This window comes from Varanus komodoensis, unplaced genomic scaffold (genome assembly GCF_004798865.1).
Source record: "Varanus komodoensis strain SLA01 unplaced genomic scaffold, ASM479886v1 scaffold68, whole genome shotgun sequence".
NCBI lineage: Eukaryota > Metazoa > Chordata > Lepidosauria > Squamata > Varanidae > Varanus > Varanus komodoensis.
In genome coordinates this window covers 3537337-3563964 of record NW_025336321.1, presented here as the reverse complement: position 1 = coordinate 3563964, position 26628 = coordinate 3537337, and the positions used below count along the sequence as shown (strand labels likewise).

General features: G+C 41.0%; 1 protein-coding gene across 3 annotated transcripts in view; it reads left to right on the top strand.

Annotated features, from left to right (window-relative positions):
* The first annotated feature begins 17934 nt into the window (after positions 1-17934).
* Positions 17935-26628, top strand: part of ANKRD28 (ankyrin repeat domain 28) — a 94973-nt gene continuing 86279 nt past the window's right edge. The window contains exon 1 of one of the 3 annotated variants that reach the window (XM_044450672.1): positions 17935-18036. In XM_044450672.1, coding sequence (XP_044306607.1) covers positions 18010-18036 — 27 coding nt within the window. In that variant the 5' untranslated portion in view covers positions 17935-18009. The remainder of the gene's footprint in view (positions 18037-26628) is intronic. The other 2 variants (XM_044450673.1, XM_044450674.1) reach the window with 2 other exon arrangements.

Genomic DNA, 26628 nt, shown 5'->3' with positions numbered 1-26628 from the left:
TCAAAGAAACTTTGCTCGTAAAAGGGGGTAGGCACCTTTTATCTGTCCTTCACAGTGAGATCCTCAAGGTTAGACTACTCACCCCAATAGATCTCCAACTTTCCTACCCATTCCCAAGTCTTTAGGTTCTCAGGAAAGTCCCTTCATTTTTCACTGACACTTGCTTCCGAAAGCAAGGATTTAAGCAGAGCTAAGCAGGACAGTTTGGCAGGGCACTGTTTAGCCCCACCTAAATCCATTTTCAGAGAAACCCCTACTTTTGACAACTCTCAAAGTCAAGTGTTAGTGAAAAGGGGGGCTACACATTTCTATCTCTCTGAGCACTTGGAGTCTTGGAAAAGTTAGAAGCAATGTCTAAAGGCTCTTGGAGCATTCCTTCCATCCACTTGCCTTTTCTCCTTCCTGGATATCACTTCCAAAAATACAATTATGTTTCAGAAAGCCATGCTAAAAGAGCCAACAGGCAAATTCTTAGCATTGCTGTTCCTGCTTCAGCTGGGAGGAAGAAGAAATGTCAGTGCCTTTTCATGGCCAAAGTAACACCTTCAATGACAATGCAACACCCACAAGTGCCTCCAATAGTGCCTGCCGCCTGTCCCTCCTATCTACCTAAAGACCTTGAAAAATGATAGCATGTCTCCCCCTCCCAGCCCCTGGCCTTGCTGTTTCACTTCCCTCCACACATTTGCCTTGCTGCGCCCCCTCCCCTTCCTGGCCTCTAGCCCTGCTCTTTCTCTACCTCTTTGCCTTCCTGCTTCTCCTTTCTCAGAGCCTACAGCCTTGCTCTTCCCCCTCCTCTTTAGGTCATTTTGGACTAACCAGCCACCACAGCCCTAAGGCAGCCATTACGTGGTGGTCCCCACAGCAGTCCTTCAAATTCTCAGATGTGCCTACAGGTCACAAAATGTTGGAGGCCCCTCTTGTCAGTCAGTCTACTAAGCCACCTTAGTCTTAATGAACCATCAGAGACAGGAGCTTTGCCATCCTTTGAAATTTTAATAATTAAACTCAGATTTTAGACAGAGATGCAGCATCCAGCCCTCCCAACAGCCAGAATCTTTGGACCCGAAGAGTCTTCTGGAGCTTTTCTCTCCCCCACTTTATTTCTCTGTTGCTGGGGAACAGCAACAGGCTGGGGGAAGCTTTTCAGGCAATTCAGTTTTAGATGAGCTTTGTACTGTATATAAAATTCAGGGCTGAGCTGAAAACAAAAGGAGTGGGGCCAAAATTCCCCAAATACTGGCATGCCTTAAAGCTTTTGCTGCTGATGATTAAAGCTAAGAAGAGGGATTGAAATGTTTGAAAATGGGGTGGGGGGGATTCACAAAGGTGGGAAACTAGTAAAGGATTGGTGCTCAGTCAGAAGAGAGCATAGTCATCTCTGAAAGCCAGTAGGACAAGTTAGGACCTCAGGGAGGATCAGATCTGGCCCACAAGCCTGAGGTGTCCAACCCTGGCTGAAGAGGTGACCCAGCTTTGCTGCAATGAAAACTGTACAGGTAAAGGATAGGTAACCCCATCCTTCCTAAGTTCTTCCAAACAGCCCCACTGGCTTGCCAGATTCCATAATTTTTGGGAGAGTCCAGCAGTGATTCCTCTACTGCTCTCTCTTTATCAAGCTTCTGTATGACTCCATGGTGGGAAACAGCTTGCAGGCTGCACCTCTTTGCCCAGCCAGGGCTATTATCCACCTCCTTCCTCTTCCGTGCCGCCTGTCACATCCCTCCATTCTGCACACCCTAGTTTCTCCTCTGGCAGGCTTCTTCCACAACCACCTTGCTAGTCAATTGCACTAAACCATTGCTTTGTATGTGTGTGTTAATACTTAGAGCTACTGGTATGTATGAAGGCAATTTAACCCTATAAATCTCTAGTGTGTTCATATGATCTTTTGAACATTTGTTTTGATGTAAATAACTGCTAGGTTAAGCAACAGCATCTTTAATTTCCAAACCCCCTTAACTGTACCAAGCTTTGGGATGTACAGTTTTCATGGTTTCAATGATCCCCTCCTCCCTAAGTGCCCAGGTTGCATGTCTGAAGAGGGACACTCAGGCATACATCTGTGTAAAAAGGTTACATGGGACCATGGGAATGGAGAAAGAATTTTCCCACAACTTCCTCTGATCCCACTGCTTGGGCTCCCTCGCAGATCCTTTTTGCATATGCATGTTAACTCTATCTACACAATTTTAAATGTACACATTAACTGTATCCATGCAACTAATTTTAACACTTACATACATTACAGAAATGTACAGAGAGAATGGGAGAGACAGAATATAACAAAGGGATGGAAATACCTTGCATACCCATCCAGCTCTTAGCTAAGGACAATTTTTCTGGGCATGTGCCCTATGTAAAACAATGAGTTCCTTTCACCACACTGTGAAATCAAATTGTATCATTATTCTCAGTTTTTCAGAACAGAATTGTTTGATGAAGACAAGGAGGAGGATAGGAAAAATGGATTAACAAAATTTTTACAGTGTTCCTGTTTCTGAATTCTCACATCAAATAGTGGTTGCCTTAGAATCACTTTCTTGCCGTTTTCAGTACCTCCAAGCCATACGAAGAGCCTAAAATTAGACCATTACATTAGAAAATTGTGTTAGAAATGATCCACTTAAAGCTGAAAAAGAGAGAGCAGAAGGATCATAAGATAATAGGGAATAAAATGTGCCCTTTTCCTTTTTTTGTCGCTTAGTTTTACCATGATGGAAGAAAATTTAATTAACTATAAGGATTTAATTACTGAGATATATATATTTTAAACTAACAGAAGACAAAAAGAAAGTTCTTCTTCTATGAAGTTAATTCTGCACTATTTGACCTGAAGTCTTTATATTTTAATAATTGCATTGCTATTAGCATGGTATGTTGACAGTGCAGTGTGGTAGAATGGTTAGAGTGTCGGACTGTGACTTGGGAGATTTGAGTTCTAGTCTTGCTCTGCCTTGAAGCTAACCAGGTGATTCTGGCCCAGTCCCTGAGTCACAGCTCAACCTACCTTACCGGGCTCTTGCGAGAATAAAATGCCACCATGTGTTCCCTGTAAGATAGAAAGGGTGAGCTATAAATATTATGAATAAGAATGGTATCCTTTTGGATAGGCTGGCTGGGCTAGGAGCAGAAGGCACTGCATTGCAGTAGTTCTGCTCCTGCTTGACCAGCCAACTCCAGAAGGTGGTACTGGGGCATTGTTGCTCTGTGCCGTGGTAGTTATGCCATTGGGTACCTCAAGGTTCTACTCTGTCCCCTACACCAGTGGTTCTCATACGAATTTCCTTCACAGAGACCCCCTTTAAATACCTTTTGTGGCCATGGACTACCAAGACTTAAGATTTAAAGCACTAGACTGCATCAAATATTTATTTCAATTTTCTCATGAAGGGCCTTCAGATTTGGAGAGAAGGGGAAATAACCTGTTAATGCACACACTCCTATTATAATATCTTTATTACAATGATTCCGCATGACTTTCAAATAATAGTATCAACACTCTTTTTGCTCAAATGGCCCATTTTATGGTATTTTGACATGCTAATTCTGAATTTGATGACAAAGCTATAATGGAAAGGTCCTTGGCAGCTTACTTGCTGATCAGCGCAGAAACCATGATTTTTGCAGCAGGTAATATAAGTTCTTCAGCTACAGTGTGCAGTTTCCTGGTTTTTGCTATTAGTTGAGAAACTTCAAATGAGGCCTTCACTGCATTTTCATTGTTACAACCAGCTGCAGTCTTTTTTTTTTTTTTTACCATTTTCTTACTTTCCTGAAGCTCACGTTCCCTAATTTTGAAAAAAAAAAATAAATCCATGTTCTTTGTGGCATGTTTCTTATGTTTGGTATTGAGATGTCTTGCAAGTTTGATCGTTTTGTAGCCTCGTTGGACAGTACCTCATAACACAACATAACACTGTGGTAGTTGCTTGTCTTCAGAACTCGTACATGTGATGCCAATTGACAGATACTCCTTGCTATAATGGCAATACTTTTTAAAATGACTGGAAGCCTTACTTTGCTTTGAACAAGATGCACCCTCATCAACATCATGAGTTCCTTTACATTTCAGATTCAGCCAGTGATCAATCCTGAGGCTAAACCGAAATGGGCTGTCACCAAATCCACTGCAGCAATATCAAAAAACTACCTTAACAAACGATGACCAAACAGCAGAAACTGAAGATGATTATGAAATTGGTCCAAACACTCACTCACACTGACAATGACTGACTTGGCTTTCTCTGCCCCGCAGCCTCTGACTGTCTGCACAATGTCACGTGCTTTCTCTCTGCCACTCAGTGTCATTCACTTGTATATTCTCAGCATGTGCAGAAATACCACATGCAGCTATTTGCCACCAGACAGCTACTGTCATGGCCAATTTATGCCTCTGATTGTTTTTGATTGAGGCAATGGGTTAAAAAAGCCAAGTTTTACCAAACAACCATTGGAAATAGATTTTGCTCTATTTCCCATTCCCTCTTGCTTTCATTCGTTCACTCACTCATTCACTCATTCAGATTTAACTGCAAAAACCCATAACATTTCTTCAAGCCTTCGAGGACCCCCTGTGGGGTCCACAGATCACAGGTTGAGAATCACTGCCTTATGCTATTTAACTTCAACATGAACCTGCTGGGGGAGGTTCTCCAGAGGTAAGAGCTGAGGTAACACCAATACGTGGTGACCCTCAGCTCTACCTCTCTTTTTCATCAAGTCCAGGTGAGACAGTGGCTGCTCTGACTCAGCTTCTGAACATGGAATGGATTGTATGAGGCCAACAAACAGGCTCAGTCCAGAGGTGCTGTTACTGAGTGGCTTACCATCCAGTTGGGTGATATTCAACTAGTTCAGGATGGGGTTGGACTCCCCCTAAAAGACCAGGTTCATAGTTTGGGGAAGCTCCTGGATCCAGGACTGTCACTTGAGGCACAAGTGGACTCAGAGGCATGAAGCGCCTTTTATCAGCTTAAGCTGATATACCAACTATGACCCTTCCTGGACAGAGAGTGGCTAGCTACATTATGTATGCTCTGGTTACAGCAATGCGCTGTATGTGCAGCTGCCTTTGAAAATGGTCGGGAAACTTCAACTGATCCAAAATAGGGTAGCAAGTCTGTTAATGGGGAGTGGGTTATGAGAACATATTACACCAGTTCTCTTCCAGCTTCACTGGCTGCCAATTGAAGTCAAAGGGTGAGTGCTAATATCCAAAGCCCTAAATGGATTGGAGCCAAGTTATCTGAAAGACTGCCTCATCCTATATGTACCTGCCTGGACCATGAGGTCATCTTTCGGGGTCATTCTCCAGGAGCCCCTTCCAAAGTAAGTAAAGCAGGTGGCTACTGGGAGAAGGGCTTTTTCTGTGGCACCCTGGTTGCGGAATGAGCTTCCAAAGGATATGCACCTGGCACCTACTTTGTATTCTTTTTGGAGCCAGGTGAAGACCTTTTTATTCTCCCAGCATTTCCCATGTTTATTTATTTTTTAACCTTCATTTTTTAACATTGCATTTTACCCTGAACCAGTACTATTGCTTCTATTCTCATGCAATTGCGATTGCAATTGCTATTGTGGTTTTGCTGTTTTAAGTTAATTTTATCTTGTATGGGTATTTGTATGTAAGTATGTTTTCATTTTTTTCTTAACTTTTTAAAATCTTGACTATTGGGCAATATAAAAATAAAATAATAAATAAATAAATGCTTTTTGCATTCTCTTCATTTCCCTTCTTTTCTCAACCTAAGCCAATAGGAAGATTATTTTATTTAGCAATTAGTTTTACATCCCACCTTTTCCTTTTTTTTAGAGAACTCAAGGAGGCTTACATCATTCTCTTCCTCTTGCTCTCAATCCTATCCCCACAACAACCCTGTAAGGTAGGATGGTCTAAGAGTCTGTGACTGGCCCAAAGTCACCCAGATTGCCTAAGTCCCAGTCCTGTGCTCTTAACCACTATGCCACAGTGGCTCTAATTTATTCTAAATTTGTACATTTAACAAATGAATGCTTTTAGCATAATAAAGTACAACTCAATAATTTCTAGTAGATGCTCCTTTTTTAATGCAAGGAGTATTTTTATAGGTTTTTCCTATGCAAAGTGGAGGAAGGGCTGGTTAGAAATTGGTAATAATGGGTAGATTCTTAATCTCCACTGACCTTGATAAAGAATTTCTAAGGAATGTATAAAATGACCTCTTTGCTCTGGAAATAGGGTGATTACGTGTCTTGCTTTACAGAGGACTGACCTACATTTGAAGGGCTTGTCAGAGGACATTCCTTGATTTCGAAGTCTCACTTTTTCAAGGGCTGTCAAGTTCAGGTCTGGTTTAAAGACAAAGAACCATAAAAGGAAAACACCGGGGAGGAGCTTTGAAACTGAACACCAACATTTAGCCTCTGGATGCAGCAAACACACATGATTCTTCAACTCTTAAAAACCATATTTGAGCTTTTAAGATCTTAATCTGCCAGTGGTTTTACTTTGGGGTCTTTTATGTAACTAGGATTATCCACTTTTCATTTTAAAAAGGTTTTAATGCAATGTTTTAGTATATTTTGCTATTTTTTAAGATGCATTCTGTGAGCTGTCCAAAGAAGTATCTTCCCCTCTCCTTTGCTGTGATGCACTATGAACACAGATGGCAAAGATGTTGGTATATTATTACTATTATTCCTCCTCTTCCTCCTCGTCAATAAATGAATCACACTGTCTGAAAGTCTTACCACTTCACATCCTCAGATTAGATGACAAAGGTCTGCACTATACAATAGGTTAAAAAGTAATTGCTGTTCCTGTACTGTGACAGATTCCAGCTGGGCCATTTTGACAGCTGCAAATTGCTGGCTTTGTAGAATGCCCTAAAGCAGACATGAGACAACATAGATAAACAGAGGTGTTTTTTCCTTATGAGACTAGTGCATTGTTTCAAAAGGAAACTGCAGGAATTTCCCCATTTTCTGCTTTAAAAAAAAACCAACTTTTGCACAAGCCTTTGGATTTTTTTTTAAATTCTTCTGTTTTTACATCACTATATAGCAAGTCTAAATTAAGCAAAAAGGTTTTGCAGCTGTGACATTGCCCCTGGATGCATCACAAGACTCTGGGCAGTGTTGATAGCCTTTCTTACTGCCTTGTCTACTCAGATTTATTAATTTATTTGTCCTGAAGGTGAACTGGAATATGCTTGTTTTCACTTCACTGGCGTGACCCAATTCTTTTGTCACAGCTTATCAAAATTTAAGCCAGGGAATATGTCAGTTAGTATTAACCAGTCTCTTGAAATGAAATAACAAAGGTGTGACGGGGAAGTGGGGCGGGGGGGGGGGGGGACAATGCCTCTGGCAGTTTTGTGACATCATCTTCGAGATGAATTGTTCTACTCTAAACTTGTTTTTGGTGCAATCTTAGGCATGTCTTAGAAGGAATTTCCACTGATTTCAGTAGGGCTGTCTCTCAGATAAGTGTAATACAATTGCAGCATGATCAGCGCAAGTTACTATTGTAGTCTGTTCTGTGGACACACAGGGCAGGGGAAACAAGCTGACTTACTCATGGACTACAGGACCAGGATCACACCAGCCCAAGACCAAATGACACCCCAGTAAGGAGTCCTACTCCACATGTTCGACTTCTGAATAATTTAGGGCACAGAATTTAGAGGATTATGAGCATCCCACACAGGGGCAGGGAGGAAGGAGGCAAAGGATGTCTCTTTGTTACTTGAGTGCTGAAAAATGCCTAGATTTTGGCTGTCTAGCTTCAGCATGTCCAAATAGGGGAGGCTAAGGCACCACTAGGACCCTATTTAAAGAGTTCTCAAACCCAAATCTTGTTGAAAGATAACGAATTATAAGAAGAGAGAACAGGGGCTCTAACATTGCCCAGCTATGGTTAACATTTGGACAGCAAATGGAGCAGGCAGGACAGTCTTTTGTATTATGGTAAGATACATCATTTTTCTAAGTAAATTCTAGCAATTGATTTTAAATTTGAAATAGCTATATTAGGATATGCGATGTTTATGTAAATCTCTGTCCCCTTTTCAGCTGATTTGTTTTGTCTTTTTTAGCAATGCGTAAGTGGCTAGTCTTCTTTTCTTTGCTTGGACAAATCTTCTGTCTGCTGACCTGTTGACTTCACAGTGAGACTCACTCCTATTAATTGCTCTGGCTTGGATGTAGTTCCCAGTTACAACTCTAATGGCATTGGCTTATGTAGTTTTTCCTGAGCCATATTTTTTAAATCATATAGATTCTGTGTGGTATATATGATAGAGACTCATACCTGGCATATAGATCTATTGGGTATCTTGAACATGCTGGCTCAACCCTTATACAGATATTAATTTATTCTCCAGCAGAAGTTTTGTACTTAATGGCATACTCCAGTTTAAGAAATCATTGAAAGAAATTCAATGACATTTACTACTGAATAGATTAATATAGGATCATATTGTTAATAGTTATTTCACATCACAAACCTATAAATGCCTATTTAGGATAAAGTTCCTTTAAGTTACATGGGGTTTATTCCCAGGTAAGGATATATAGGATGAGTCCTTATGCACTTTTAGGGAAGAATACTTTTGGATATTATACCTACTCAGAGCTGGTTAGAATTTAAAATAAATATTAGTGTGAAAAAAACTAACAGTTTATGTATTGACCATCTTAGGCACTTTGCTGAAATAATAATATTCCAGAAATAGTGAAATGTACTACAACATTTCTAGAGCTAATTGTGTATGGGAAAGATGCAGAGATTATGATCTGACTTTTTCCCTTTCTTGCATCTATTCCATGTACTATGAAACTTCTTAGCAGAAGCAAGAAGAACATCATGGAAACACAAATAGGCTTGTCAGTAAAAATGCAAAGATGAGTTTAAAAGGTTTGCCTCCTTCTCTCTTCTCTGCATTAGCATTTTCATTTCATTTTATTTGCTGTCACAGCAATGCTTTTTATCTTTTCTGAAAATTCACATAAAGGCAACCACTTGACAAATAATATTTATCATAGATTTACATTTCTAAAATATGCCTATCCTTTGCCAGAGGCTCTTTATCTTAAGACTGGAACTTATTTATCGGAGAAGATATAAGAATGGGTCTATGGATGCATAAACGTATTTAATCATTTCTATTAAGAGAAAGGACACAGTTTTATTAAATGTCTCTTCTTCATGCTATAATATTGTTATACACGACCTGCTTCTGCATAATAAAACCCTGCATGGAAGGTATTGCTACAGCTTTTAAAGTGCAAACCTATAACCACTTATTTGGGTATAAGAGGTGTTGGGGTTTTGGGGGACAACTTGTCAACCCAGTGTGCAGCGCCTTTGAAAAACGCAAATTCCGTGTTGGAATTAGGAATGGAGCTGAAGATAAAATTAGCAAGCTCATGCTCCATACATATCTATGGAGCAACAATACAAAAAATGCTGGGTAAGCTCTGGTCGCTGCACCTAAAAAGGGATTTTGTAGAGCTGGAAAAAGTGCAACTAATATGATCAAGAGGCTGAAGGAAATCCCCTGTAAGAGACAGTTACAGCCCAGCATCTAGGCCTGTTTAGAGAAATGGTGAATAAGAGGAACATGACAAAGGTGTACAAAATTGTGTATGGTTTGGGGAGCATGAAAAGGGAGACATTTGCCTCCCTCTCTCATAATCGTACAACTCAGTGTCTTCCCATTGGTGGGTGATTCAAGGCAGACAAAAGTACTTCTTCACACACCATAGACTTCAATTGCACAAGATGTGGTGATAACCACCAAATCTGGAAAGATGTGGAAAAATTCATGGAGGAAAAGAACATATGTTGCATCCAGCATCAGAAGCATTATGCCTCTGTACACCAGTTTCTGTGCAATTTGTGGGAGGAGGATGCCCTTGCACTTATGTCCAACTTGTAGGTTTCCCACAGGCCACTGTGTGAACAGAACGCCAGACTAGATGGAACCTTGTTCCGAAAGCTCGGGGAATCCTGGTGTTTGTAATTACTTAATCATGAAAAGACAAGCAGAGAATAGTGGAAGCAATCAGGCGTTCCTACTACAAGCAGTGTCATGACACTTGTCCCAGATTCACAGAAAGCAGCTTGTGGAGTTCCCGCATGACAAGGCCATGTCCTGGTTTCCATTTAGGTATAAATATTTTGAGCTGTACTGAGCCATACAGCCTTCAACAGAACAGTGCTTTTTGCTGTTCCCCTGTCCTCTTCTCTCACTTGGGTGTCAATTCTGGTGGGAATCACATTTCAAAACCTGGAGACTTTGTAAGCTATCAGACCACTGCCGCATGTTATTAGCTCATATTCTTGAAGCATGAACAGACCATATGGTAGCTAGTGAACTGGCTTAAAAAAATAAAAAGTTCGCCCAACATTGGAAGAGTGAAGAGCCACCTACTGATGAACTGATTCTAAAAAAGATGTTGGACTGTGCCAAAATGGACAGATTGACTTTGTCTCTGAAAGAGAAAGAAGATGCAGACTTCTATAAAACCTGGGACTCTTTTTAATATTGGCTAGAGAAATAGGACTATGCATAGATTTAAATATGTTTATAGATTAACATAAAAAGAAAAAATGTGGGGGGCTGACCCAGTAGGTCTGATGTTTTTGATGATCAATGACTTTTTAGTTCCTTTTCTGTTAGGTTTGTTAAGAATAAAACTTATTCAAATAAAAAAAAAATAAAAAGTTCATAGCTGGAGATTACTCCTGGATTCAGCCCTGAATTTGGGTCTCCAAGATTCAGGAGTCAAGATGTATTTTAGTACTGCTAAGGTACCCAATCTGAGCCTCTTACTGGCAAGGTCACATCTGGCCATGGTGATACTTGGCTCGGATTATTGTAACTTACTATATGTTGGACTGCCTTTGAAAAGTGTTCTGAAACTGGTCTAGAATATGTGGCAAACCTATTGATCAGGACCAATTCTAGGAAGTATATAGCATCTTTGTTCCAACAGCTTCAATGGTTTACCTGTCTATTTCTGGACATGATTCAAAGCACCTTTTATGGTCTGTGGAATCCTACAACAGGCTATTAGAAAGGCTACTTCATTCTATATAGTCCTACCCAGATTTTTAACATTTTTGAATGGGCCTTTCAGAGCACCAGAGGCACATTTGGTGGGAGTATGAGTGGCTTTGGGTTGAATAATGCTAAGATAGCTCTGCCTTTGATGTCCTTCTGCCCTCAGGCAAAGATGGCTTTATTAGTGTTGTTTGGCTTTTAAGCTTTTTGATGTTGTTGAAGGAAGGTGTGGTTAATTTCTTGATTGTATTGATTTGTTTTTAACTGATTTGCCTTCATGTTTTAACAAACTTTGTACTTCATCTTGCATTTTATTGTTGTCAGAGGTCATAAGCACTATGTGTAGTAAAAAGGTGAGATATAAATGAATGAATGAATGAATGAATGCAATCCAAAGATCACCCTTTAGCTCAAAATGAAATACAATTTATACAATGTTGTGAAATACAATACTGAAGTTGAATTCTAATTGCCACAACAGGGCAGAATCCAGAAGGGTGCCATAGTTGAATGCATTAAAAGTTGCAAGAAATCCAGAAGAACCAACATTCTCCCAGGCAACTCTTTGATGTAAGTCATGTACCAGGGTTACCAAAATGCAGTAGTTTCTGTCTCCCAAACAGGTCAAAAACCATACTGGAATGTTCAATATAATCAGTGTCACCCAAGACTGCCTGGATCTGGAAAGATACGACCAAAGAGCCAAGCAATTTGTCCAGGAACCAGTCCTCCTGATTGACTATGGCACCACACTATTTCAGATATGTGTGGAAAGTCAGCCTTTTCTAGTATGAAACTTTGTCCAGAGTTTGAACCTGGGACTTCCTATGTGTTTAACCTGTGGTGTGATTTCCCCAGAATCCTGATCAGTCCCATATATATGGCTAGGCTGCTGGGAAATTACAAAATCTTCATCTTGTTTACCTTTTCTTTCTGCTCATGCGTCTGTGGATAAGAAGGTTGCTTTGGGTGGTCTTTGGGTGGTCTTTTCCTAAACTCCATGTTCCCCATCCTCAGTGTCATCAGGCCATATTGCTTGTTAGTTGTGTGTGGTGGTGGGGGCACGCGCAGGGGAATTCTGGGCCATGATAAGGTGTCATGTGGTCAAAGTAACAAAATGGGTGAATGATCTGAACAACACTTTGTACCATTAGAGATACCATATATTATTAATACTGTTGTATTATTGATGTACCTCTATTTTTAGTCATCATTTGTTGTGAACTGCTTTGAGTATAATGTGCAGGGGAAAGCAATCTACAAATCAATTGGCCACCACTGGCTAAGAGCACAGAAGAAGATATGCTATCCTTTTGATTCAATTATAAGTACTGATGTTGCATTAGATCTAGGATCTGCCTTCCATAGAAGGGGAAGCAGTTCTAGCAGCAGATCCCACCTATGGTTTGGGAACCCCTCACCCCAAACAGTCTACCCCATTGAGCAGGGTCTCCTACTCCCGTTGTGGCATTTTCAGGGTTGCTGGAATAGCAGCTGTAAGAGGAGGAGGAGGCAGGAGAGTCCACTTGCATTAGCACAATTGATCCAGCATAAATCTGGATCCAATCCCTTATGATTTAGGTGGATTTAAAACAAGCCAAAAAGCATATTGATTGTAAGGAACATAAGAAGTTGGCTCCTATTGAATCAGACCTCTCGTCCATCTAGCCCAGATTGTTGAAACTCACTGGCGGTGACTTGCCAAGTATTCAGGCAGATACTCTGCTTGGCTGACATTGGAAGTTGACGCTGGGATTTTTGCATGTGCTCTGCAACTGAGCTCTGGAGCATCCCTTTTAGAGATTGTACAAATGATTAAACTGATATATGGAGAAGAGGGGAAACAGGTGGAATCTACAAGGGCCCAGCATGTCCGGAAACACCAGGCTCAAAAGAATCATGACTAAAGGCTAGACTGAATGTCTCCTAATACATATACAAGAAGAATGACAATCTCCACTTGAAAGCGTAGCCGTTGGTTCTGGTATTGCATTTCACATCTGACTTTGTCTTCACACCTTTCAGCATCTAACCTGGCAAAAAAGGACTGAGTTCCCACTGTCCAGAGCTTGGTTTAGAGAAAGAGCATACTTATTTGCAAATATAAACATGAATACCAGTGGCCTCTGGTCTCTAAAAAACAAACATCCAACAACCTAGAGAAATACATACAGAGGTTTGTTAAAAGCTTCTTCAGTGATAAAATAATTGGAAATGCAAATAGAGACTGAGAATACTAAAGTGCCCATTATCATCAGAAGTTAGGACGGGTTAATTAATTTAAAGCAAATCGATGGAGCCTGCAATATAAAGCAGCTACTATGCTAGAATTTCACAGACAAGTCATTTAGCAGAAACTGATACCATGTGAGGATGCCCCCTGCAAATTGTTCCAAAATTAGAATGGTTTCCATGTACAAAGCCAATATCTGACAATGAAACTACAGTAGTGCAATGATAAATAGAACATTATGCAATGACATTAAAGAAATACTGATTTTAAATATAGCAAACAATACAGTCTCCTGTAACAACTGAACACATCTGCCAGTGGCGTAACACATATAGAATACTGTGGGTGCCCCATTTCCAATTAGAGATTTTGTGAATTGGAAAGGAGGCAACACATGGGTCTTATATGTGATATTCTTCTCTGCTAGTTACTAATTGCATTATCGTATGATCACATTTGAACATTTTTGAGAATCTTTTTAGGAAAGTAATGAATACTATATAAATATTTATTATATGTTCAAATGGGAAATTGTATATAAATATTGCCAGAAATAAATGGCTAATAAATAATTATATATTTTGACCTGCAAAAGAGAACAGGGCTGCTGCACTTTAATTGCTGTCTAGAAGAGGCAATTTCAACAAGTATAACTTACTATGCTTCCACCTACACTCAGCCTGTATATTTGCAAATAAACTCAAATATTATAATACCCTATAAGCCTCTAGAGACCTCCTTTCAAAAGAAGCCAAACCTGGCTAAGTGCTGCACTCCTGGCATATCTCCCTGCTCAGAGAAGTCAGGCAAATGTAACACTATTTATGTATTTCAGATTTTTCTATACTATCCAATAGCCAAAGCTCTCCAGACAGTTTAAAACAGTTCATAGTTGCTGCTGGCTAGGATCCCTTCAGAAGCTATTCTTCCTGTACTCAAAGAATTCCTGGAGGAGGAAGCAGGGCCATGCTTGATGGTCCATATTCAATATCCTCACCCAGTTTCACATCAGACTGATTGAACCAGGCAAACGCGTGAGGGTCTCCCCCATGAAACTGGGAAGCCCAGTTGCTCAGGGTTCCAGATTGTGTGGAGGAGCTTCTGAATGTTCAGACCAAAGTATGTGCTTTCCCTGGTCATCTAAAGAAAGCTTAAGAAAATGTTTCCTGTGGTTTGTCTACTTTAAGCAATATTTTGAGCAGCATTTATGGAACCATGTTGAGACTGTTTGTTTTGGATCAAAATCCAACTGTGCAATGTTGAAATGGATCTTTGCTCTTGTTAAAGCAGTGGACGTTTCCTGCAGAGCAGCACTTGGTAACTGTCTTTGCTTTCTATGAGGAGGAAGAAAAAGAACTAAGGCTTTGGTGAGTGTGGTTGTATCCTTTAAGCATCCAAAACAGAGAATTCGATACAGCATTTTATTGATGTGTTGATCCCAGAGAAGGCCAGAAACAAAGCAAGTAAAGTGATACCAGAGACTAACCTATGGTGAGGACAGCAATTAAAGGTATTACCTTAGTACCTTTGTGTACTACCAAAATCCAGCAAACATAGACAAGTCAAGCTAAAAGAAAACTTCAAATATTCTTATCAGCATAAGAGCCTTTCTAATCTTTTAAAGGTTGATCCCAAATACATTTCAGAACATTAGTTTTTAATCTGCTCTCATGAGTTGCTTTTTTTTTTTTTTTTTTGGATAAACATCATGTTGTAATGCAATGTGAAACAGTTTGATGATGCAACTTGCCATCCTTAAGAAATTTAAAATTATCAGTGACTACCAGATTAGTTTGGCAGCTGAGTAAACAACATGGGATGAAATACATCACAAAGTATTTTCATGTTTCTTTGTATTTCAGATGGGCTTCTTCCCAATTCTACTACTGAACATATTTCATAACTACCCACTTACATTCCTGCCCTAGATTTAATTTTCTCCCCACTCCCTTTTAGTTATTTATTAAATATTCCACCTTTCTATCAAAATGGTCTCAAAGTGGGAGACAATAATTAAAAATTTAATAAACTTAAATATAAAACAAAGCAATTAAAACCTCAACAATAAAAGATACAAATAACACCCAAACCTGAATTGGCAGAGCAGTTCACATGCCATTAGGCCTGCTAGAGGAAAAACATACTTGGTTGCTGGTGAGGACAAGAGATGGAACCTGGCCTCCCTTGGTCCAGAATTCCAGAGCTTGGGAGTGGCCACTGAGGGATATCACACTTTTCCTTTCTCCCTCTCCTCATATTAGAAGTTAAGCTCTAATGGTTTAAGTTCCATTGTTTAGAAAGGATTTATAAAAGAAGATCCCTGGAAAGCAACTGTAGCCATATACGTTCAGATGTAAGTCTGAGTTCAATAGGATTTATGCTCAGATAAATATACTGTATATCAGATTACAGCCTTGAGCTGCAATCAGAAACACACTTATTAGGAAATAAAATCCTCTGTGTTCAGTGGACCTGTTTATGAGTAAACATGTCCAGGACTTTCTAATTAAAAATGCATGCTGGTTTTATAGGAACATTTTCAAGGTTGAGTTTCTTATATGTTTTTCCATTAATTGGTTATATTTTTGTTTTCTCAGCAGTCCCCACTTACTTGTGAGTAAATACCATTGAGCTCAGTGAATAGACACATATAAGACGACACTGTTAGATTGCAATCCTATACACAAGTGCTCACCAGTAAATCCCAACTGAACACAATGAGCAGACAATGCAGAAGTTCGCACTGCTAGTTTAAAAAGCTTGGATTTTTTAAAAAAGTATTTGCCTAGTGCTCAAATTACATCAGCATGCTGTAATCTTGTATATGGGTATTCGGATGTAAGTCTCATTGAGTGTGGTGGCATTTATTTCAAGGTAGGTATATACAGATTTGCAGCCATAGATACTAGCAAGCCTCCTTTGGGAGTCTATCTCAGAATTGGGGAGCTACTACTGAGAAAGCAGTTTTCCTGGTTACCACCAACCAAATCTCAGAAAGCAAGCTAAAGAAATTCTGAGGTGATCAATATCTTTAACTGCAGACAGAGCCACGGGAGACAAGGCCTTAGGTTCACACCCTACGTAACCCAGACTTTTGTTGTTGTCGTTATTTATCTTCCTCTGCATCAGTTACTTTGTTCACACCCTTTCTCACACCTCTTTCCAAACTCTCCTGTCTTTTACATTCCTGAGATGTTGAGAGACCTTTTCCCCTTTAAAATTAGCTCCCATTAATTAAATATCTACCAGTCATTCTGGGTCAATTCACATGCAGTCCCATGGCTCTACTTCTCACAAGATGATTTTTCAAAACTGTCATGGGATAGTTTGGTTATTTGCAACTTTTGTCAGATTTCATTTGGTGCAAACTAGTCAGCAGTAAGGAGAAATCACATCATCTGATGATCAATCATCTTGTGAACTGCTTGTTTAGAGCCACTTTAATTGTAAAATACATTTGCTTGAAAATCTAAGGAAACCAATACAAAAACCAGGCACAGATCATGAGAACTAGTGTGGCATGGTAATTAGAATGTTAGACAACTTGGGAGATTCGGGTTCTAAGTCCCCACATGGCCATGAAGCTCACTGGATGACTTTGGGCAAGTTGCTCACTCTCAGGCTGACCAACTTCACAAGACTGTTGCTGTGCAGATAAAAACAGAATGAAGAACTATGTAAGATGCCTTGGGATCCTTACAAGAGTTAACCAGGCAGGATATAAATGTAGTATAATAAAGGCAACATAATGATTACTGTAAGAATAGCAATAAATACACGGATTAGGTGCAGATTTATTAATGAGACTTGCACCAGACTGAGACTCCTGATGCTCAGAGAAACATTTACGAGAACACAGACTGGATTTCAAGTAGGGTAGACAGATTTCCAGGCAAGCACCTTTCTTTTAACAGTCACGACAGAGAGATGTACATCTGTTTATATCTTTTTATTCTTTGCCTTCTCGGTTCAGCTTGTATTTTATAGTGCAAGCCTATGCATGACTCCTAAGACTCATGCCCCACTGCATTCAATAGGTACAGTAAGATTCTTGTATCTATTACTGCAAGGAAAGGGAGGCAGGATAAAATTCTAGTCATTCCAGGGATGAAGCCCAGCAAGAGCAACGGACCCCATACCGCATTCATTTAGCTCATTTCTCGAACCCTCGTCTCCTGGGGAGCCATAACTTTCACAGACAGAGCATTCCGCCTCTCGATTCTTCCCTCGTTTATCTCCTTTCACCCAATCACAAACGACTGCCCTCCCGTAAGCTAGCCTGTCTTCCAATCAGCATTACTCTTGCTTTTTGTACCTATGTATGCATGTATGTATGTGTGTATCTTAAAAACGCATTCTTCCGCTCTCGTCGTGCTGTGTTTGATCCAATCAGCGTTGCCTTTGGTACTGAGTGACGGGCGCCACGGGAGAGGTGCAGGGAAAAAAAAGAGGAGGGACAACTCCTATGCAGTGGAAGGGCACTGAAAGAGAGAGCGGCGACGGGGCGGAGCAAAGAGGCAACTCTCACCCCCGCCCCTTACCGGCCTCTCCGCGCGCCTCGTAGCAGCAGCGCCAGGAAGCGGGGGCGGGGCCGGGGGCGGGGCCTGCTTGCACGGGCAGAGCGACCCAGGCAGCGGAGGAGGCGGGGCTGCTGAGGAAGGAGTCGTTGGCGGCGGCAAGCGGCGGCCCGTGGGGAGAAGGAGGCGGGGTAGTGACGGCCTCGCCATGGTTTTCCTCAAGCTGCGCGAGCAGGTGGGTGCCTCATAGCCGGTGGGGGCAGCGGCTGTGCTTTTCTCCTCTTCGTTCAGCCGTAACGTCTCTGAAAGGGCGAGTCTGGCCGGCCTTTTGCTCTCGGGTGAGGGTGATACGCTGTGCTGGGGGGGGGGGGGGGGGGAAACACTAGGGGGGCATGGGGAACGGTGGGGGGGGGGGTGGGGTTGTCGTGCCCCCACTGTGCTGAATGGCTTCAGGCGCGGTGACGGCGCGCGCGCGCGCGTGTGTGAGAAAGCACGAGTGAGAGGGCGGCTGTCTTTGGAGTATCTGAGGGGATTGATTGGTGTGCACTCCCGCCCGCTTGCCTGGAAACGGCGGGGAGTGGTGTGGTAATTGTGCTGCTAAATCCCCACCTCCTCCTTTTCCTCCCCGCTCTTCACCCCTTACTATCACCAGGCTGCTCCTCCTCTTTTTCCCAGGTTACTCTGTGGCCCAGGCCTAACAGGTGGCAGCGAGGTTTTCCCCCGCTTACCTCTTCCCGGTATCCTCGTGCGCTCAGGGCCAGCTGTAACACATGCACATAAGCGCACGCCCCCTTTATCATGATCACTTGCTCCGGGAACATGTCTCTACTATGCATTTGACTGTAGGCAGCTGTGAAAACTGGACCAAAAGTGATGCCCTTTTGCCCTACATGGCAGTGGCCGAAGTGACTTACCCATAGCGTTCAGAGAACATGAGAAGAGCCCTGGTGAATCGCACCAAAGATTCATCTAGTTCAGCAACTTGTTTTTCTGTGGATGCCCAATTGGAATCCCACAACGGGGACTTGTTTGGGTTCTGGCAAAGTAGTGTTTATTCCACCTGCAGTATCTGAAGGCTGTGCTATATGCAGCAGTCTGCCTAGTGTAGGCTGTCCCCTATCATGCAAGGTTGTCCGTGTATCTAAGGAGCTCAAATAACACACTGGCATGCATCTGCCTTTCAGCCTGATCTATTTAAAATGAATCTTATCCTTCTAACTGACGCTCATGCCCTTAACTCTCTCCTACTCCAGTTGATTCTAATGTAGCGCTGCTGTGTGCAGCATATGGGCATCAGGTATTTGCATTCTTACCATTTGTGGGCCACTGCTCAAAGATCTCAAATTATTACGCTTTACCTTCATTAAAATCTAGTGGCTCAAATATGGTGGTTTAGTTGCCTTTTGTGACTGAAATGGTAGAGCAGAGATTTGCACCCAGACTAAAGCAACACTACTCACCACACCGTTTCTCTGGGTTCCTGTGATTATACCACAACATTTATGCAGCCCTTGTAGTTTATATTTGGTAGAAGAACATTTTGGATTCATTTTCTTACCTGAACAAATGGACCAATATTTGGCAGTATTTTTCTGACGTTAAGTGTCTCTTTGCTCAACCTTTCCCACAGCTAAATTATTAATGTTACTTTTGCAAAGATGTTTTTTCCTCTTCTTTGCCAGTGAGAAACATTTACTTTTTCCTGCTGATAAATTGCGTTCAGACTTTTATCTTAATACATTTATTGCATATCAGAGATTCTCAGGTATCCCAGTCATGCTCCTGTTGTATGTCTCAGTGCTTCCTTTTTGGCCTTGACATGTTGAATGTTGTCTTGAGAATTGTTACAGTCTTCAGGCTCATTGCTATTTTCTGGTGCTCTTTCTAGAACTGCTCTGCTTGCTTGATCATTGCTTAGTAATATTTTTATATTTGCTTCAAATCATTTTTTTACTTGCTGTGAGCAAGAGTTTTCCCATTGTTCATTCTTACTCATATGCATGAGAAGTATTTGAAAGTTGAAGAAGCTGTATTCCATACTATTTATGTCTCCTTATTCTCTCACTTAGTTTGCATTAGCTTAAATCCATTTTGTTTACTTTGAGTCAGCAGAAAAGTATAGATGTATTTTCATGATACTGAAGTGGCAACATAATGATATGAGAGAACTAGGCCCATCTAGAGGGGAAGAAAAGGTATGCCATATTTTGCACAAAACAGAATCCAATCTGATTCTAGATTTTAGGTTAATGGAATCATATTTTAAATAATTGTATTATCTGAATATGTTCCCTGTACAGAAATGCAAACATACTATGTCCAGTCTCTATGTACTACAAAATAAAATGAGTGTTGAGCGGAGTGGGGGGAACAATCACATTTGAAAAGGACTTCTAAACTGGGAATGTGCTAACATAAATAAGCATTTACTTCTGAAAAATAGAGTGGAAGAAATCTTTTAAAGTGTAGTTGAGGTGTTTTAATAACTGGAATTGTGAAAGGACTAGTAGCAAGTGAGTATTTGATGCAGAACCTGTTTGGAAGTCTGACTTATTGAATAATTCCAGCAGAAAGAAAGCCTGGCAGGAAAACTTCTATATCCATATAATAAAATGTATGTGAAATTAAAGGTTTAATTTAATGGGGAATGCTGGTAGTCATAAGACTCTTTTGTCTGCTTATGCCTAGGATTACACTATTAGGAGATTGTGGAAGTTTTCTCGTACTTCTAAAATTGTCTTTCAATAAATGCTATTTTTATTTAGAATTCTGAGTACTGCAGAACACTTCAGTTGTGCTGTTATGCTGGTGGCCTGCACATATCAGCATAGCTTAGTAAGGATTGCAAGCAAACGTCAGCATTATGAAAGAAAGGAAAGCACCTCAGTCTTACTCCCATCATCCATTCTTGTTACTTATTAATGGCAGTGCTGTAGTTATAGAGTGGTGGGGCATGCCTATGGTAGTAATGCATGGAAAGAGCTAACCCTTGTCCCAAAGTAGAGAACTCTTCCAATGATGATATCCTGCTCTACCAAATCTGTATGTATTCTTTGTGAGCCGCCCCGAGGCTTTGTTGCGATGGGGGCGGCATAGAAATGTTTTAAATAAATAGATAAATAAGTCACAATCCTGCAGACACAAGGACACCAAAGTACTTTCAATAGTGTCAGTTACTGTGGCATGCCTAGCAACTGAAGCTACTTCAGGGATCCCTGCAGTCAGGAATCCAAATCTCTTGTGTCACTGACACAGTCAACTTGTAAACAATCACACTTTTGACTGCCCACAACAAGGTAGGATGGACTGTCTGGAGGAATACTTCTAATAGTTGCAGTGTCAAGTGTAGGATATAGGTAGCACATGTCTAATGCTGGAACACCACAACCATGAATGATCGATTGCTTAGTGGAATGCTGGGGAGCCAAAGGCAAAGTCAGGAACAAGGAAGGGTCAGATTTTCAACAAGGCATGACAAGTCCACAGGAAGAGCTGGGAAGGAAAGGCAAAGGAAAGGATGGAAGCTGGCAAGGATCAAGTACCTACAAGGCATGCCAAGTGCAGAAGCAGAGAAGTGTCAGATACCAACAAAGTATAGCAGAACCAGAGGTAAAGTCAAGATTAGAAGCAGGCAAGGAGTGGATACCTGCCAATGTATAGCAGCCTCCACAAAGACAATGGCTGTATTCAGACATAGTGCTAAACTATGTCACACAGTTACCATGTGGCATGGTTTCTTACCTGGTTTTTGGGTTCAGACAGTCACATGGAATCTATGCTTGCATGGTTTCCACCCTCCATCATTTTTCCTAACAGTAACTGGTATCCCATTAGCCCCTGTGGCTGAAAAGCAATCTCAGGGTGCAGTACTCCTGCCTATATTGTTTATCTCTTCCTCATTGGTCCGCACACTCCCCTACCTGTGTCCTCAGCCTTTTCCCCCACTGCTTAACTGAAGCAACTACTTCCTCATTAGAATACCCCTATTGCTCTAGAGGAATGTTGGAGTAGTATTCCCTTGTGCTGCCACACTCAGTGCCAATGTACAAGCATTCCTACCAACACTGAGAAGTATTAAGAAGTCCTTTATAGAGCCTTCCAGAGCTCCCAGCCTCACTGCATGATCACACATGTCGTGATCCCTGCAAGTACCTACAGGTGTGCTTCTGGTCCTGCAGGTACTTGCAGGGTGAAATGTGCTGATCAGCAGAGGGAGCTGTGTCATGGTTTCATCTCCTGGAACACAGCACACTTGGAAGAAGGCAGAATTCAGAAGTTTTACAAGGCAAGGGCTCAGTTGGGGGAAACAGTGCCTGTGTGAGGAGAAAGAGGTTTCTGCTAAGGATGGATATGGTGGTGCTGGGGAAAGGCACAGTGGAATTCCAGAGGTACAACACATGCCAGATTATTGGGATAATAAATTGGCAATGAGAGATTGAGTCCTGCTAGAGCAAGGGGTGAACACATCAGGCCTACAGGGCAAATTCAGCCTTTTGGGGTCTCCAGATGGTGACATGCTTCCACCCAGCCACTGATAGTTTCTTGGCAGTTCTGCATCCATTGTAAAAGGCTGAAATGTCACGCTTAAGTTGTTGGCAGCAGTTCTATGCATGTTTTAGTGGGAAAAAAGTCCTACAGTAGGTACGTTGGCTGGGGAAAGCTGGGAGATGTAGGACTTTTCCTGTTTAAACATGCATAGGATTGCGCCCTAAGATCTTTAAGTTAAAATGTGGTGATACTTTGTGGTAGTTTTTGCCCTTACCTTTGATGGAATGCAGCCTTACAAGTTTTTCTTGAGCTGAAAAAGGCTCAACATCCCTGTGCTAGACAATAGCTTTTGTGCAGTTGAGGCAAACCTGCGTATATTCTCACTTTGCTCACTTGCATGGTTATCTAGGCCTTCTAGTGAGGGACCCAAGCAAGAGTTGTTGTTATGTCTTGCATGCCTGCAGCCTTTTGCAACTGTGTAATTTTTCAATCCAGCAGTATCTAGCAAGAATGCAAACTAGAAGACTACTACATTTCTTGGAGGTCAGATAGCAAGAGTAAAACAACTAGTAAGCTGATTAGGTTCCCTTAGTATGAACATACTACAACTGTACCAAAGCATCTGTAGTTCTACCAGTCTGCTATTGAGTTAGCTTTAAGGTGTTGTTCATTCAAGTAACCTGGTAATATTGTCTCCCCAAAACTGATCTCCTAGGCCCCAATGCTCTTCTGGGGTAGCAGCGTTGTCTAGATAGTGGCCTAAAATTCTCTGTCTGGTGGCTTCGTGAACCTAACCCTATGGAATGGTCTCTCCTCAATGGTATGCCAGGCCTCAACACTTTTGTGTTTTAGGGCATAGTTCAGTGGGTTGTGCCATGATGCTCTTAAGCCTCCAAACCTAGAGGTTTATAAGCACCCAGTTTCCAGTAGGAGGATGGGCAGAGGTGATCCCTACTTCACCACTCCTGCAGTTCAGCTAAATGACTAGTTTTGGCTGGAGGGGATGGATGGACGGATGGATGGTGAAGTGACAGAAGCCCCAGTCTGCTTCCTGATGCTCCCCTCCCTTTCCCATCTCTCTTAGGTTAGCTTTCCAGTCTTTGAAATGAGCCAGTGCAGTTCTCTGGGGTATTCTCTGTTCCCCAGACATTGTCACATGATTTTATGTTATATTTATATTTATTGATTGGTTTTATATTGTGACTGTTATGAATGAATCACATTGCTTTTGGTTACTGTTAAAATGTTGTTCACTATGTTGTGAGTGGCCAGAGAGCCTATGGGTAATGGGGTGGCATACAAGCCAAATAAATAAATAGGATTATCTTCTTAGGCCTTTATTGATATAGGCTTTGAGCTTACTTTGGATTTTCCATTGCCCTGAACAAACTGCATGATACTTGGATTTTTTTTGTACTTATTTTGTCATTTGTAAATTGCTTTAGAATTTGTTTCAGATGACAGCAGTATATAAATATTGCAAATAAATAACATTGCAGATACCTAGCTTTTGTGCGGTGTGCTACTGGAGAAGCTGATTCAGCTCACTTCCACTGAGAGAGACATCCTGGAGACAGCTTGAGGGTGGAAGCAAGTAGAAGGAAAGAACTGGCATTTGCTAGATCCCATTAAAATGGTAAAAAAACTGAGAGTTTTTATTGAACAATATATGAATGTGGTTATCAGTCTTGTTGTGGTTGAGTTCCTGTGTCATCAAACTCTGCATGTCAACAGAGGAGCAAGTCGAAGTTTTAGGTTTTTCCCCATGTTGGATCTGGCTTCACCTGTTTGTCTAACTTGTATTGGCACAGGCATTGTATGATGCATACTGCCTACTACTGTTGCTTTCTTCCTAGAGGCCTCACTTGTGGTCTGCATGGCACTCAACATGTACATGTATATTGTTAGAGAACTGTCTGGAGAAAAATTGAAGACATGGGGATGGTAATGAGTAATATTGAACACCTGGGTAGGTGTTCAGTAGGTGTAACTGAGGAAAGGAAAGTAGTGCCATTTCGGTTCCCATCCTTCATCCCTGCTCCCCAGTTATTGCTCCGTCTGCTTTCCTCACTTGGGGATTCATCTGTTGGAAAAATTATAATAGTAGTAACAATAATAATCTCTTAGTGTGTGAAGATTCACAAACATGTGCCTTCTTTTCTGAGCTGCTGTAACAATGGTTAGTGTCATATACCTGGCATTCAAATTACCTTTTCTATGCTCACACTATGTCTCTTGGAGGACAGATACTGCTGCTACCAGTAGAGGGAGGGAGGATTTTTTATCCAGGATCTGTTTTCAGTAGTAATAGGGAAGAAGAGACATAGAAGACACCTGCAGCAATCAAGCTTGCAAGCAGGGCTTCCTTTGCTTTCCTTTATTTGATGCATCCTAAAAGCAGAAAGTTGTCTGTAAAGGTAGATAGCATACTATTAAAGATTCTAAGAAAAGAAGTATTAGCATATATTCTTATATTCTAAGTCCAAAAATTCTGTAGGGTACCAGATTGTACAAGGCTGGTCTAGACTTTCATTACTGTAGTATTCTGAAAGTTGCTTCATATGTTATGCTTTTCTTCTAGTCTGTTTCCTTGGATGTACAGCAATTACCGTATGCAATTATATGCAGGAATGTCATTATTTCAACTTTTGGCTAAAATTGCCCTTTAATGTAGCAAAATTATGTAATGTGAAATTAGTTGTTCCCATTTCTTAAATTACATTAAGCCCTGAGGACTGCATGTGATGCTCGGTCACTGACTGGGATCCACATGCAAACACATATGCATGCATGTGCAAACACACAATGTATGAGATTGCTGAGGGAAGGGAAGACTGAAGCTCTCCCTGTTGCACCCCTGGCTTCATTGGGATTGATTATACTGGGAAGCACCATGTAAGGAAGGCTTGCCACATGTGCCCTCTTCCCCTAACTCAAGTCAGAAAGCCTGCAAAACATTTGTCACTCCATGTGCTCTCTTCCCTAAGACTATTGGGTAGGGGAAGGGAAATTGGAAGACGTCTGTAGTGGGCCAGACTTATGGCCTTTGAGGGTTACAAGTTGCCCATTCCTGTTTTAAATAGGTATTTTTCATCAGAGGTATATTTTCTAGAGTTGGTGTATGAAGTGGCTGAATTTCATTAGTGGGCAAAATTATGGCTGCATGGTATGTGCATTTATCTTAAGTATTAGAAAATGAAAGGATATTTACATAGAGCAAGGATATTTACATAGAACAGTGACTGATAAACATCTCTGTGGAGCCAAGCTAGATATTTTGCTGAATTTGTGTATCTCACTGGACAGAGCAAATGAAGGGTGCAAATCAGAATCAAGTCTTTATTTGAAAGGGAGTATATTATCTAAGTGCACTTTGTAATACGGTGAAAAGAGATTTGTTTAAAGCCGGCCAAGTAAGGGGTGCAGATGGTAAGGTGCACAATCAGTGGTGAATAACAAACCTATGCAGTGGCATTGTATTACTGTTATACCACATACTGTCACTTGGTTTAGATTTAATATTTCTACTACAATAACTTGCAATTTCTCAATGTATGAACAATTACAAACTTGAACACTCCTTTCTGCCCCCTTTTCTTCTATGTCCCAACTTGAAAGGACACATTTTATTAGATAAGATTGGACATAATGGAAAACTGACCTGGATTATCATGGTGGCAATTTCTTGGTTGTTTAATCAAGGAATTGAGGGGATTAGTGGAATGCACAAACAGCACATTTGGCATTTCTGCTTTTACTCAACAATCCTGGGTTCTTTTGTGATGTCTGAGCCCAGAAACTCTGGATAGTTTATGGGTTCAATAATTTGGAGTTATCTGAACAACAAAACATAGACGTTTGTTGACATAACTCTGGGTTGTTTAACCCACTGGACCCTTGTTCACACACATGCAAGTCTCCTCTCAGGCAAAGCACATAAAATCTGAGGACAAAGGTATGTTCTGCTTATTCATGCACTAACAAAAGATTTTTAAAATGTCAGCATTACCCCTCTACTGGATCTATGCCTGTTTTTTCAAAACTGCTGATTTGACTTTCAGCTTCTTATGTAAGCTTTATTTGTGCGTTCTATATCATGGTTACACATTTTTATATTAGCCTACATATGAGTAGTTGGCTCTTGTTGATATTTGGAAATGTGGAAGCATTGTTTGCAAAATGTCTAGAATTCAGGGGGCAGAGAATGTTTGTCTTGATTGGCTTCATGCTCCATCATTATGGCTTCTAGTTCTATTTTCCTTCCCACATTCTATCGACAATAAGAATATAAAATGCAAATATGTCACACATTCTTTTGATAGCAAATACTCAGGAACTA